General features: G+C 40.0%; 1 protein-coding gene across 1 annotated transcript in view; it reads right to left on the reverse strand.

Moving 5' to 3' along the window:
• Positions 1 to 11,211, reverse strand: part of Glrb (glycine receptor beta) — a 68,336-nt gene extending 57,125 nt beyond the window's left edge. The window contains exon 1 of the mRNA XM_048364524.1: positions 11,061 to 11,211. Coding sequence (XP_048220481.1) covers positions 11,061 to 11,182 — 122 coding nt within the window. The 5' untranslated portion in view covers positions 11,183 to 11,211. The remainder of the gene's footprint in view (positions 1 to 11,060) is intronic.
• Positions 11,212 to 15,576: the final 4,365 nt, after the last annotated feature.

Genomic DNA, 15,576 nt, shown 5'->3' on the forward strand with positions numbered 1-15,576 from the left:
CCACCTCACCCTAGTTAGAATGGCCAAAAGGGAACCCTACTACACTGTTGGTGGGAGTGTAAACTTGTTCAACCACTCTGGAAAGCAGTGTGGAGGTTACTGAAAAGGCTAAACATAGAGCTCCCCTATGACCCAGCAACCCGCTTTGGGGCATCTACCCAAAGTATTACAAACAAGATCACACTAAAACTACCAGCACAACTATGTTCATTGCAGCACAATTTACCATGGCTAAAATATGGAACCAACCCAGATGCCCTCAGTAGATGAATGGATCAAGAGAATGTGGTACACATATACAATGAAATTCTATGCTTCCATCAGAATGACATTGCCCATTGGTAAGGAAATGGAAAGACTTGGAAAAAAATCATACTAAGTTTGAAGTGAGCCAGAACCAAAGAAACATAGACTCTGTGGTTTCCCTCATAGGTAATAATTAGTACACGCCTAGGATAGTCCTAGCAGAGGAGCACAATAGCTCAGTAGCTACATAGGAACACATAAGATGATGCTAAGCAAAATGAGCTCCAAGTTATGGAAATAAGTGGTTTATCATTGTTATTGTTATTTTCAACATACCATGTGAAATTATGCCTTTTTCTTCTGTCCTTCTTCCTTAGGGTTTTACCCCTGATGTCACTGTAACTTATTTTGGTACCCTGGGTATTGTATGTATGTATGTCTATCCTAACCAAGGAAAGGAAGGGGAACATCAAAATGGAGAGACACAGGTAAAAACGGAACTACAACAGCAATACTTACAAGAGAATATGCTATAAACCAACTGTACAACTTGGGGTGAGGGAATTGAGGAAGGGGGAAGGCAGGAGAAAAATGAGAGAGGAGGTGACAAGATTGATAAAAATGTACTGCCTTACATATGAAACTGTAACGCCTCTGTAAATGACTTTGACAATAAATAAATAAATAAAAATTTTAAAAGAAAATAAAAATTAAATAAAAGACGAATCAGTCGGCTGGGCAGAAGAAAAGGCTCAAGGTGAGTAGACTCAAGGAAGCAAAGGAGGGATGCTAATGAATGTAGAATCATTTCAGTCTGTAAAAGATGGTGAATAGTCCTTACTGTCATAATGAGGACTTGGGGTAACATCAGCAGATTTATTTGAAAGGAATAAAAATCTTTATCAAAAAGTGGAACAGGGGCTGGGAATATGGCCTAGTGGCAAGAGTGCTTGCCTTGTATACATGAAGCCCCGGGTTCGATTTCCCAGCACCACGTATACAGAAAAGAGCCAGAAGTGGCACTGTGGCTCAAGAGGTAGAGTGCTAGCATTGAGCAAAAAAAAAAAAGAAGCCAGGGACAGTGCTCAGGCCCTGAGTCCAAGGTCCAGGACTGGCAAAAAAAAAAAAAAAAATCGGAACAGTGTCAAGTATCAATAGTCTCATTTGTTACAGTCAGTCATATATAATTTAAGTAAAGAAAAAAGTAGTGAAGTAAAGCTCAAAAACATAGCCATTTTAGTTCAAGAATTATAGCAGCATAGGGAAAAATCAAATATATATATATATTTATTTATATCCAGGCAAGAGCTATCCAAAATATATAAATATATAATATATTCAGGCAAGAGCTTTCCAAAATGTGTGTAATGTCTCAGGGAAAAAAAGAACTGAAAAAGAGAAGAGACAAAATTAGAAATGAGAAATGAGAAAAGAGAGAATGCCAGAGAGAATGCAGGAGAGGAGATCCACACATTCCAGGGAAGCCGGTCCTTCACTTCTAAGACAGGAGCAGATGAAGGAAGCAAGGGGTAGGAAAGGGGAAACACAGAGACACCAAGTTTCTGCCTAGTAATGTTTCTTCTTGTTTTGAAGCAAAAGAATATTATGCTAAGACTGAAATGAGTAGGAAAAAGGGCTGAGATGACATGGAAAAAGGGAAACAGAGCTGCTAGGGGACAAGTCAGTCCTAGCTAAATCCAGATTCAAACCCAAGATCAATAAACGTAGTCTGACAAGATGAAAATATCTACATTTGTAGAATTAAACCAAACAAGTAGAAACAGAAATTAAAGATGATCTCAGAGGGGGTTGGCAGTAAGATATTCAGACTGCCTTGCTAGCCATGTCCGTGGTATCCGTAAAAGTTAATTACTAACACAGAATTCCACACATCCCCTTCCTCCCAGGTCAGCATTTCCTGCTTCTTCTCTGGCATCTTAAGTCTCTTTGAATAAGCATGGTTTCCTACTATTGTTTCCTTGCATGAGGACTAAAAATGGTCAGATGTTTCAAGTCATCCAACACATTTTAATAGCAATTTATTAAGTGTTTCACTGTTATTCCAATCAGGGCTCTAGAATTATTATTTCACACTGACATCATTTCTCAGAAGAGCTATTTGTATGTACATACATTTGAATAATTTGCCTCATGAATTCTGAGTATAAATTTCCATAAAATACCTATGGTAAGAGAAGTTATTTATAAAGGGTTCTCAGCTGTCTGTAGAGAAGCAATGATATGTGTCTTTAAGGTAGCAACACCAGGAGAACAAGGAAGAATTTCATAAGCATGCCCTATTCTTTCCCATATTCCATAAAGTTATTTATCACCAAAAGGAAACAAAGACAGATGTCTCTAAGTCAAATCTTTCGGTAAACTAAGAGGCTGAGGTTGTACACCATTCAACTTCTGCATTTATTTTTTGCAGCACTTTAAATCACTCTAATTTGATAATAAGTCAACTGTAAAATTGGATCTCTTTTGTAAACTACTTGGCTAAGAAATAGAATTTTCTGTATTCTTCTACAAGATTGACTGGTCAAATTAGTAAGTGAAAAATACCGACAAACAAACCTCTGCATTAAGGTTCCAAAAGAGGGTGAGGTGGCATCAATGGGATTGGGATAGGAGGATGAAAAGAAGAAAAGGTGGAAAATGCAGTAAAAAAATTTTTAACACATATCTTACAAAATTAAGAAAAGTGAAGGAAGGTGGGTTTGGGAGGGAGGCAGTAAGAATGCTCAAAAAGGTAGTACTGACCAAGACTCATTGTATTCACAAAAATGCTTTGCAACCCTTTTGCACAACTATTTAAAGTTAAGAATGAAAAAGAATGAAATCTGATCAAGTGTCAGAGTAGGAACAATAGAGATCCTGGGGTAAGAAAGACTTCAACGTTAGCTTTAATCATAAACTCCAGTAAAAGAGAATTAAATATACATGTGCTTAGTTTGGGTTGTGTCAAGTATACTTGTTCATTAACTGGTGACAAGGAATCTTCTAAAATAATCCATCATCCTATTTGGACAACTGTTTAATATATTCTAATTTGAACTTTGTTTTAATTTCTTAGTATTGATTGTATAACTTAGGAAAGCAAAAAAAAAGAGTCTGTATTCTTTAAACAACAACACCTTAAATAGTTGATTAGTCTTATATACTTCAAAGAAAACAACTCACAGTACAATCAATTCAGTGACTTGTGATACATGTTTATGGTCAAGCAAATGCCAATCAAGGCTCTTTGAAAAAGTTCCACATAATTCTAACCATTGTAAATTACAACAATGAGAATTTAACAGTGTTTCGAGTAAAATACTCACAATGACATCAATATTTTTTCTTTCTAAATATTCTATCTCTTTCATCAAAGGATAAACCTTCTACAGCAGGCTATTAATTCACATTACTCTTAGTCCCAATTAAAACTTATAATTATTTAAGACTCTAGTAAGAGAAGATAATATTTAAGATAAGCTCAAAAGATCTGATAAAATTTGGATAGACCAATTATGAAGTTGTCATATCAAACATAAGTAACTATTTTCAGGAGGTTAGTCAAAGGGGTATATCTGTCTTTCTAAAAGAGTAGTTTCACACAAGATGAAAATAAATTAGATCCATGGAAATCAAGTTAACAGTATATACTGGGTTATTGGGCAATGAAAGATATTGTGAACTATCAAATGTGAGGCTAAAGAACAAGAAGCAAATGAAAACAGCATGCTCAGGTGGATAATAATGAGCAGAAAAGTATGGGGTGAATGGCTGAAACCAATAGGAAAACATTGTAACTGATATGTTGAAAATGATGGTTAGGGGAAAAGCACTAAAAAAAAAAAAAAAACCAAAACTTGAACACAGTGACACTGGGGGTCATTTTAAGAATAAGAAAAGCAGGTTCTATTCAAGTTTCATGCCTCAGTAACTGTAATAATAAGGATGCCAATTTTAAAGACTCAGGAATTATTTGGAAAGGGAAGGCTATTAATTCAAGCAATCACAAAATAATAGTATACCATTTGCATGGAATCGTGAACAAAATGTAGTAAAAAGATACATATCTGGACATTCTTAAAGATCTGTTTTGACTTAGATATAAAGCAATTACAGGGCAGGCAATTTTCAAATGTATCCATTTTATAATTTACTCAAGTCCTTTCCTAATCAACCTTTCTCCCATTTACCAGTCTGTTTTGTCTAGACAGTTTCCACAAGGAAGCAAGAAACTGGAACTAAACTATAATCAATCTAGTCTGTGAGCTAATATTATGTAGAAGAATCACAACGGGAAAAATAACCAATATAATACTTTAGCAACACATAATGACTGTGATTCTTCCCAGCAATCTAACCCTTCTCATCTCATACTAAACTGACATGCACATAGGCCAGCATTACATAGTGTATCTGTGAGGAGACAGAAACCTTCCAGCAATGGATATAAAACACATTACATTCACACATACACAATATTTTTGGCTTATGAACAAATAAATAGAAACAACCAATACTTTCCAATATGCATACAGAACTAGAATAAACATTAAGGTCCTTAAAGCTAGAGTTTCAATAGTTTGGAGGAAAGCGAATTTAATGTGACCACAGATTAATATAGTTAACCATAAGCCTTTATATGTAAGGGATTATTATTAAGCTTCTCAGAGCTAAGACAGGGTGCACACCAAACGTGGGAGAAAGGAGGACGTTTCAATGCAACTGGCAAACAGACACACTTACCTCTGGCTAGCAGGCATTTGAAATTTAGATAGTCTCCAACAGAAGGAGCTTCTAAAGCTCAAGAAAGATAAAGTTGCCTGTATGTGGCCAGTATCACACAGACCTGGAAAGTGTCACATCTGTTATGAGTGAAATGGCAAACAATGTCTTGTTGTTTTATTTTTAAAATATTGTTGTTGAAATAAATTTGTGGTGTTTTCATTACAGTGATCTAGCCAAATATTTTAGTTTGTTCTAATTTGCAATATAATACACACAATAAATACAAATCCATATGGCGATGGCTTCTCACAAACTGTGGTAGGCATTGAATAGATCATTTCTGTTTATTACCCTGCAATCATTTCTTAGGAGGTAGAATAGCCCAGCATACATTTCCCAATAGGTTTTGTTCAAAAAAGAATTTTTTTGTGTTCATTTGTTTGAAAGTTATAATTTTAAGAATGTGATTATTAATGAAATTTCAGAATAATTCTGTCATTCAAGGTTCTTAACCTCTTATTAGTAGTGAGCAAGAAAGTAATTTCCCAAGTCAATGTACCAAATACAAAGGCAGAGCGGATCTCTTTATAGAAATGTTTCAAGATAAATTGGAATCAAGATGATTATCTCCATGCCATTTTGCTATTAGATAATCATAGGCTATAATCAAACTCACTATCATAAAATATTTCACAAAATGAAATAACCTTACATATCAACACTGGGTCTAACCACCTATCCAATGTTTAAACTTTCTTGGAAATATGCCTGCCAAGTAATTATCTTGCATGCCTGAATGCCTTCACTAACAGAAACTTCCCACATCCTCGCCAGACAATTATATCTCTGCAAAACTCTATTAGAAAATTCTTCTTAATTTGGAGCCAAACATATCACTCCCTACAGCTTCTACTCATTAGTCTTGGTATAAGCTGTTGTTGCCAAGACACTATCTACTTTGTCATGTACATCACAGTTCTTTTAAACATTTGAAAACAACTTTTAATTATCTGAGCTCCTTCAGCTCTACCTACTATGACATGAGTTAATTGTTTCTGCTATGATTCCTCTCTACCAAAAATATTAACTAGAACCTTAAGTAATTCTATGAATCCAAGTTATATACTTAAGAATGAATTAGTAAAACAAAAACAATTTTAATACCATACACATTATAATTTATATCATCATTATATTAGCTAATAATTTTCCAAAATAATTCCTGCCAAACTGTTTTCACCCAAACCCAAAGCAATCTGTAATTGATAGTCAGTGTGGTCAGACATGGCCCAGCATTTTCCTCCTTTAGGACATGATTCACCACAGGTCTCAATGCCTTGTGCCCTCAGTTTGAATAAATGTTTCCTCTTTAGAGTTTTGTCTTAACTATTGATAAAATACTGAAACTGATAAGACCAAATTTCCAACAGAACCCATAATCCAACATGAAACTACTCCACTAATTTTCCAGTGATATATGAATTTTCTTTAAATGGTTAAAGAAAATCCGGGTATTAATGATGCAATAAGAAGTAGCCAAAGATGCTTATGTTTAGGTTCTCATTCACTCTTTAAATCAGTGTTTAGTTGACAGATATTTTGTGCAACTCTCTTGTTCTCTGGCCACTAAGCGAAATAAGACAGTTCCTAAGAGTTTACAATTTAGGAAGAAAACACACAATTAAAACAGATGAATACCCCAAAGTATTGTGAACCTGAAAGGCAAGTTGAGAACTGTGCTGTGCAGAATGTGATTATCTAATTCAGACCAGCAAACTTAGGAAAGGGTGCTAAGGGTGTACCTCAGTGGTAGAGCACAGCCCTGAAGAAACAGTGGTGAATAAATGAGAGCTATAGATACAGTTATGGCTTTGGGCAAACCACTGAGGCAGGAGTTAACTAAGAAAGAAGGGAAGTCGAGGTATGTTAAGTAAAGGAATGAACACTAGCAGAGAAGAAGAAGGTCAAGAATAGATGAGACACAATTCAGTCATGCAATGGAGTAGGGCCGGTGCCAGGATGAAGAAGATACTGCTAGGGAAGTCTAAGAAAAGTGAGGGGAAAGGAGGATTGGAAAGGATGGGTGAGAATGATGAAAGGGGTGATACTGACTAAAATGTACTCTGTACATAAACTGCTTTGTTCAATGGCAAATCCTTTGTACAACTTCTTACAGACAATACATATTTTTTTAAAAATAGACAATGTGTGACACCAAGAAACTGGACTCTTATACAAAAAGATATGGAGCGTCTTAAAAGGGTTCTTAATACTGAAATGACCTAATGACTTGACAATTAGAAAATAGACTCTAGAGTCACCGTGGAATATGAATTCATGAGGAAGACGAGAAGCAGGGGAACAAAAACAGAATCCATCTACGAATGCAGAGATGAGTAATCGCGGCAATGTCCACATGAGAATGAAAAGCAAGCATAGAATCGGTTTAAACACCCTGAGCGTAAGTTCTATGACTGCTGACATTGAGAAGCTGAGGTAGAAAGAGAAGGTCTACTGCTACCCTCTGGATTTGTTCTGGGTGGTAAAGAAGGTGTGGTGTCTTTTGCTGGGAAAGGCAAAGGGAAAGAATGAGGAGTCCTGAGTTCAGACTGTATCATTCTGAGGCGAGTCTAAGGTCATGATGGAAGAGGAAGGGTGTGGTGCTTTCTAGAGAGGTCTGAGCTGGACTTGGGAGTTAACTGAATGGTGGCATTCATAGTCACGAACCTGCACAACATCACTCAGGCGGAATGGAAAGTTGGAACTAATATCATTGCCAAATGCAACAAACCTTGAGACTTTCAAATGGGTCCTTGAGTTACATACAAAACAAGTAGGACTCTTAGCATCATGTAATTTTCTAGTATTTCAAAACAATGTGGGTTAATGAAAATAAAAAGGCCAGGAGAACTCAACATCCAAATTATATCCTATAATATTAAAGAATGGAAATAATTTATTTCTCTGTATTTTAAAGCAAGAACTTTCAGGCACTTATCAACATTGGGAAAAAGAACTGTAATAACCATAAACCGGGTAAATTTTGGTCTTATTGGCAACACATCAACTATATATATTTATGTATTCCGTTGCTTCATCAATGATATTCAAAACAGTTTAAATACATCAAAATATCATGTATTCTCATAATATGTATATAATGTCCAGGATTTATCATGTCAAATATTCCCTTATTTAAGATGCGTAATAGCTAATTCATGTACACAAAATGAGCAACTAGATTATTTTCTAACGAACAAGTAACTTGTATATTCTTGCACAGCCTATCATTATAGCTCAAATACTTAACCTGAGTGTCTGCAGAAACTTCTATGATAGATCGAACGGTAACCAAGGAAAACCTGATCTTCTACAGTTCACAAACCAGTGCTAATTCAGTCAGATGGATTTTTCTTACTTTTTGATTTTGTTCTTTTTTTTCCCCCTTCTTTCTTTTTTCCACGTCCTCAGGCTGGAACTTGGGGCCTGGGTGCTGTCGCTAAGCTTCTTTTGGTCACTTGCACCCCAACCCTTCTTCCACTTTTTCTGAGTAGTTTATTAAAATTAGAGTCTCACAACTTTCCTGCTCAGGCTGGCTTCAAACCACAATCCTCAGATCTCAGCCTCCTAAGTAGCTAGGATTACAGGTGTGGGCACCAGCACCCAGCGTTTTCATTCTTTTGAGATGGGTTTTCATCATGTTCTCACTTTGATTGCCTTGTTCTCCCAAGTGTTGGGTGCACAAGAGTATACCACAAGGCCCAGTGAGATTTCTTAACCAAAGCAATGAAACCAAAAAATAAACAACTCTGCTGCTCCATCGCACACTGATGTTTTAAACAGCCAGATTGAGGGCTGCATCACCACTGTAACTACTGATTAACATTTAATTTAATAAACATAAAAGAAAATGTTAGCTTTAAGATTATGGTAGACATTTTTAGAGATAAAATTTCAATAATTACCAATCCATCTAAAGTATTATGACATGAGCACAATCGGCTCTTCCACTGAATGATTTGATATTTTAATGTTTCACTCTTTATCTACTAAACTCTGTCTTAAATACCTACACATAATACCTACATTTTAGTGAGGCAATTTAAAAGCATCGCTGTGAAGAAAACAGAACTTTCTGTAAGATGCTCATGTATGATATGTGGAAGTATCTGGGCTTGCTGATGTGGTCTGCACATCAATTGCATTATGATACGTTGCGCATGCCAGTACTGAGGCTTGTTCTCAGGGCCTGGATGCTGTGCTTTAGCTTTTTCACTCAAGGATAGAGTTCTACAATTTGAGCCACACAGCCAAATCTGGCTTTTTGATAGCTAATTGGAGATAAGAGTATCAAGGACTTTCCAGACTGGGCTTACTTCAAACTGCTCTCCTCAGATCTCAGCCTCCAAAGTAGCTAGGATTACAGTCAGAGGCCATGAGTGCAGGCAACATTATGACTTTTGGTGGGGGCTTTGGAATGGGTAAGAAGAGAGAACAAACCCTATTTGCTTCCTCATCTAGGGACACTTGACTTCCCCAAGACAGCTTGACCCCACAGAGAACCACCATGACTACATGACATATGCCATAGGATATCAACATGTTCACCCTTGTCAAATAAAAGCGCAATATAGGCAACATCGAAATCTTGGCATTGTTCCTTCTCCTTGAAGAACAAAGTCTAACAATGTCTCATTCCCTCCAGTGTAAATGTGCTGTTTATGCCACAAAGCCTGGCAGTGGAGTGATGATGGTGATTCCAGAATCAGAATCTGCTCCCAGGCCCCCAGCTTGATACGCAACTGGCCATATGGGCTATGTGTAATTGAGGGCCACCATGTAAAGCACCCCGGAGTCCGGCTGAGTAAGTGCTACCGTGAGAGACACAGTCAGGACACTCTTTCTGTCCATGACTCCGTTTCTCACATCCATTCAAGTAACAATTGCAAAATGCCAATTTCAGTATCCTCGTTTCATACAATAAAGTTTTGTGTTTCTTACAGAGCATCGGTAAGATTAAGAAATGATAGTGCTGTGGAGCTGGGGATATGGCCTAGTGGCAAGAGTGCTTGCCCCATATACATGAGGTCCTGGGTTCAATTCCCTGGCACTACATATATAGAAAATGGCCAGAAGTGGCACTGTGACTCAAGTGGCAGAGTGCTAGCCTTGAGCAAAAAGAAGCCAGGGACAGTGCTCAGGCCCTGAGTCCAAGCCCCAGGACTGGCCAAAAAAAAGAAAAAAGAAAAAAAAATGATAGTGCTGGAATAAAATGTTGTTAAAAATCAATATGATATTTCAGAACTCTTCAATGAAAAAACAATAACTTGTAGCAGAAAATACTTATTACAGATTTCTGTATATATTGTATGAGTTCCTCCAGCACGTGATATTTTAGCAAGGTTATTTATGTATATACTATTCAACTGTTCTACTGAACATTACCTGCTACTATTAGCCAGTAGCATTAACTCTTCCTATAAAAATCAGAGGGAAAGATATTAAAGTTTATCTTTTGGAGGCAATAGAACTGGGCTTAGTGTACCTCAAGTTACTTCATATTTACTGACATGCTTCTTTGAGGAGTATTTAATTTCCTAATATAAGTCTTTTACAAGAAATATTGAAATAGGAATTTTACATAACAATAGATTTTCTTCTGTCATGTAAAATATAAACTAAATAAACAGCCAGCTCATAGTTTAGATGACTTTTTAAATGCATATTCATTTTGGGTTGTTTTTTAATCAGAGCTTGAACTGATATTGCTGAAAATATGGAATCTCAAGGTCAATTAAAGATATATTTAGCATAAGAAAACAAAGTGATTACTTTCTGTTTTTGTAAATTGTGTAGAAAATTAGATAAACCCAGAGCACAAATAAAACTTTATAAGACATTAGCACAAGAAAACAACTATCACATCCTCAACCTCCTTCCAAGCTGTAATTTTCTACATATGGAATAAATACATTTATAATTTGGTATGAAAAGTTTTGTGAATATGTATTTTAATAAGCCATCTTGCTTTTATAACAAAAATGCAGTAACACTTCTCTCTATAAGGATATAAGACATGAAGAACATACGAAGGGCACAGGTACTGCTTCTTTTTCCCTTTCCCTTTCTTTGAAGACTTCTCCTTAGAATAGGCTTCTTCAACCCACAAGGAAATTAAAATAAAAAAGGTGATTGTCAATAAGAACTTCATCTTGAAAAGATAAATTCAAGAAGATCAATCTGCAAGAGAGAACACGAAAATGTTTACAGTTATCAAGCAAGTGATAACTATATGAGTCATTCTACGAAGAGTCAGCCTTGGTAACCATAGAGTAACTCAATTTTACATGGTACTAACTACATCACTATATATTCACATGTAGTACAAATATATATATATATTATATATATATCACATAGTCTTTTATATTGTAGTAATGAAATCTTCTAAAATTAACTGGAAAAGTCAGTTTAACTAATGGTACATAAAAAACAAGGCTCCAATGAGGACTAATAGATAAAATTTCTGACTCTAGGGTAATATAAAATTACAAAATGATAATGAATTTGACAGAGATTCCTTATGTTTAAATGGTTGTTTTTCATTAGTACAGTTGAAGTAATTTTTGTTTTCTTCGAAATATCTTCTTTGAATTATATATATGCAAAAACAATAAAAATCATTTAATTCTTAGCATTAACTGGCAGATGAAATTTTAGTACCAAAGTTTCACACTCTAAGTCTATTGCGTTTTTATTTATACATATTAAATTTCCAGGCGCCTTTTTTACCCAAAAGGCATATATACATATTCCCTTAAGTTAGCTTCTTGGCTTTCCTAGTCATGTGATACCAACATTGATCATCCACAAGATTACTCCAGAAATTCCAAGTGCTATTAAGGTAAGGGAAACCAGACCGCAAGTGTGGTCACACTCTTTCAAATAATCTTCGCTACACATTGCTTAAAAAAATAAAAATAAAAATAAAAATGTGTAAGCTCAGAAGAGCATGACAATCCTTGCCAGAGTCTGATGCATCACAAGCAAAACCCCGCCCGGTCTGGAAGGAAGCTTCGGAGCACACTGGGGGTGTCGGCTCCTGGGGCGATCTCAGTTTCCGAAGCTGGCATTGCTTCCCTTCGCCCGGTGCACCGCGTGAAGCCCGGTCGCCCCCCACCCCCACCCCGCTCCCCACGCCCCTCGCCCCCCAGCCCCTCACGCAGCAGCTGCGAGTCCACTGTGGCGCTCGCGTCCCCGCCTCCCGGGCTGTCTCCCCGGCATTGATCTTCGCATCCCCAAGGCCATCAGGGGGCATCTCCCCCAGAGCCCCGGGGAAGCCCGCCCGGGAGGGGGGGTGGGGGGTCTCGAGGACCGCAACCAGCCCGGGGAAGTTGTCCCTGACTCCACTTGCCATCTGAGACGCTCCCTCCCCCACCCCGCGGCACCTGCTTCCCGCAGATCCCCGTGGACCCCCGCGGCGGCGGGTACCGGGCACAACCCGTGCCCCGAGGCGCCGCGGGGCCTTGCCCACTGCCACCCAGCCCACCCCACCCCGCGTGGCTCCCACCCCGCCGATGCCCTCCGCTCCGCCCCGGGGAGCCCGGGCGCCTTCCCGCCAGCCAGCGTCTCCCCGGACGCGCTCCCCGCAGGGATGACGCGCTGCGGGGCCCGGCGCCGCCAGCCCGCTCCCCCGGGGCGCAGGGCCAGCCGCCCGGCCTCCCCGCACGCCGCAGTGCTCCCGCGGCCCGCCACGCCGGCCACGACCCACGAGCGGCGCGCGCGCCGCGCCTTTCCCGTCCCCTCCAGCCCCGGCCCCGCCAGCGCCGCGCCCGCGCTTACCCCGCACGCGCTCCGCTCCGTCCCAGCCGCCAGGCCGGACCGCGGCTCGGGCCCCCGAGGTGCGGCGCTGCGCGGGTGCCGGGGTGCCGCGGGCGCAGCGCGGGGGCAGCTCGGTCCCCGCCGCCCGCCCGCCGAGCGCCTGACGCGCCTGCTCCGAGTGCGGAGCCTGCGCCGTGGCGCGCGGGGCTCGGGCTGCGGCGGGGACCGGCGGGCCGCGCGGGGCGGGACGGCGGCGGGGACACGCAAGAGGTGTCCCGGCCGAGCCAGGAAGGACGTCAGCACACCGTCCCTCCGCGCGTGGAGGAGGTGCGGGGCGAAGCCCCAGAGGGCCCCCACCCCCCGGGTGGACCCCAGGGGGTGTAAGAGGGGACACCTACACCCAGGGTACAGGCGGGGGACACAGAGATCGTGGGGTACAGGGCTGCGATTCCTTGGGGTTGGCCTTCAGCCTTGACGCAACCTCAGACAGCAAGCCACCGACCTTCCTCCCGCACCGCGGCTGGGAGGACGCGGTGATCTCATCCTTTGCTTGTCAGGCTGGCATCTGAGGCTCTGGGCCCGGGGGGCCCGGGGCCTGAACTCGGGCACCCCGCAGCTAAGGCCTTCTTCCCCCTCACACATGGGGAGCCCGGCTCCCCGCACCCTTCCTCTGCCAGGCGTCTCCTTACACTCCACCTGGGCAACTTTCTTGCCACCCTTTCCATCTGATAGATGGGAAACTGAGGCGGAGATGTAAGGTTGACACACTGCAGAAAGGACGAGATTTGTCTGCATGAAACTATGCAGGTTGCGTGGCCGAAGCACATTGTTTTCAAGGAATCGGGGAATTCGTTTATGTGTTTGAAATGATAGGCTCATCAGACTCCTGTAACGATAGAAACTTATTTTTTGTTTCTAAAGCCATATGGACACAGTTGGAAGAACTTCTACCTGGTAATTGGCTTCTTTCTTCTTCTATGGTCTCTATAACTGTGCTACCTCCATAGATATTATGGGGGGAGAATGAGGTTATTCAGAGAAATAAAAATACATCCAAGTGTTTGGATGGATTTGTGGTTTGTTTTGCCCAATGTGTAGGGCACGTTTTTGATGTCCTCAAAAGCACTCTTGCAGGCCTGTGAATCAGTCCTTAATATTAATATTTTTGCTATGAAAATAATGTGCTGCGTTCCTATTTTTATGTTATAACGGGAACAGTGACACTTCTAAAATTATGGATTGATCAAACATTTTCTTTCAATCGTGTCCATGGTTGACCTTCCTTTTTGTATTTTTCTTTATCTCTTAGTAATGAGTATATCTACTCAAATGCTGATGATTCTTAAGTTTACTCCTCCTGAAGACAGTGCTCTAGAGTTCTGGCTCTCCACTCTGCATATCCAAATGCTTCCTCTACATCTCAACGTTGATATTTAATGAATATGGCAAGGTAACATGTCCAGAATGGAATTATCATTCTCCATGAACTTGTTCCACCCTCAGTGTTCTTTCCGTTGCTCAAGTCAAAAGTTGTGACTCTGCTCACAATTTCTTTTTGTTCTCTCTTGCCCTTATAGCCAATGGTGAGGAAACCCAATTTGCTCTCTAATTATATCTGCAACCTAGCTACTTCTGCTTTTATTGCAACTGACCTGTACTGAACCAAGTTAGATTATTGCGTAGCATCCTAGTTGCTCTTCCTGCCTCTCCTGCTGCCCTTCCCTTCTCTGTGCTTTCTCAACCTGATAGCCTGAGACGTGCCTTCACAACATGCCATGTGCCATAACACAGCACTCCTGAGTGGTAAACCCAGGAGTGACTCCCCCACCCCCACCCCAGCATATAAATCCAGTGCATTGGGTGGTCATCACGACCCCATTGATATTTACCTCCGCGGAAGCTCTGACATTTCCACAAGTCCCCTCACTCTCTGCTTTTGCTACTCTGACCTCTGCAGGTGTGCTCTGTATCTGGGGTTACTGGCTCCAGCTTTTCCTAGGCCTAAAATGTTTTCCCCCCTCCCTTAGGCAGTCACACGCCCAACTCTCTAAGGGCTGTGACTTTTCTTTCTGGTTTAGACTGTCACTCTCTCACAAAGATACAGTGAATATTCTTTAAAAGACAAGTTCCTCAGTCCAGGAATTCCCCATCCATTTATACCTGCTTTGCCTTTTTCTTTTCATGGTACTTATCTTCCAATATATTATACTAGTTGTTTATTTTATATTTGTTACAATTCTTTCCTTGCAAAACTAGAGGCTCAATAAAGGCAGCATTTTTGTCTCCACATCACTAATATCACCCAATAGCCTAAAACAACATTGAATGAATAAGCAATTATTGGTCTAGTTACTTAAGGTTTTCAAATTTCAGGTTTCCTTATAATAAAAATGTACTATTTAAAGAATTGTTCTAGGAATTGGAGAAGTTTTCTGATATTAGATATCTGATATGAAGAGGAGCTACAAGCAATTGCTTTGCCTGCCATTTTTCTTTCCATTTGCTTCACATGGAATATGACGTATACAACCTATTATATATTTACTTCAAAGGTTTGGTCATTTCCTTTAAATTTGTACTAGGAATATTTTGTAGGTTTCCTTCAGAACACACAGTAGGAACTCTATTTGTTGTGTGCACACATCTGTCCCAAAATAAATTCATTATATTTTACTTAAATCAGCCCTTAATATTTTCTAACAGATTAAGAAGTAAATGGTGAGCAAGGCACTGGTGACTCACGCCTGTAATCCTACCTACTGAGGCTGAGATTTGAAGATTGCA

The sequence above is a fragment of the Perognathus longimembris genome, chromosome 16 (assembly GCF_023159225.1).
Source record: "Perognathus longimembris pacificus isolate PPM17 chromosome 16, ASM2315922v1, whole genome shotgun sequence".
In the NCBI taxonomy this organism is placed as follows: domain Eukaryota; kingdom Metazoa; phylum Chordata; class Mammalia; order Rodentia; family Heteromyidae; genus Perognathus; species Perognathus longimembris.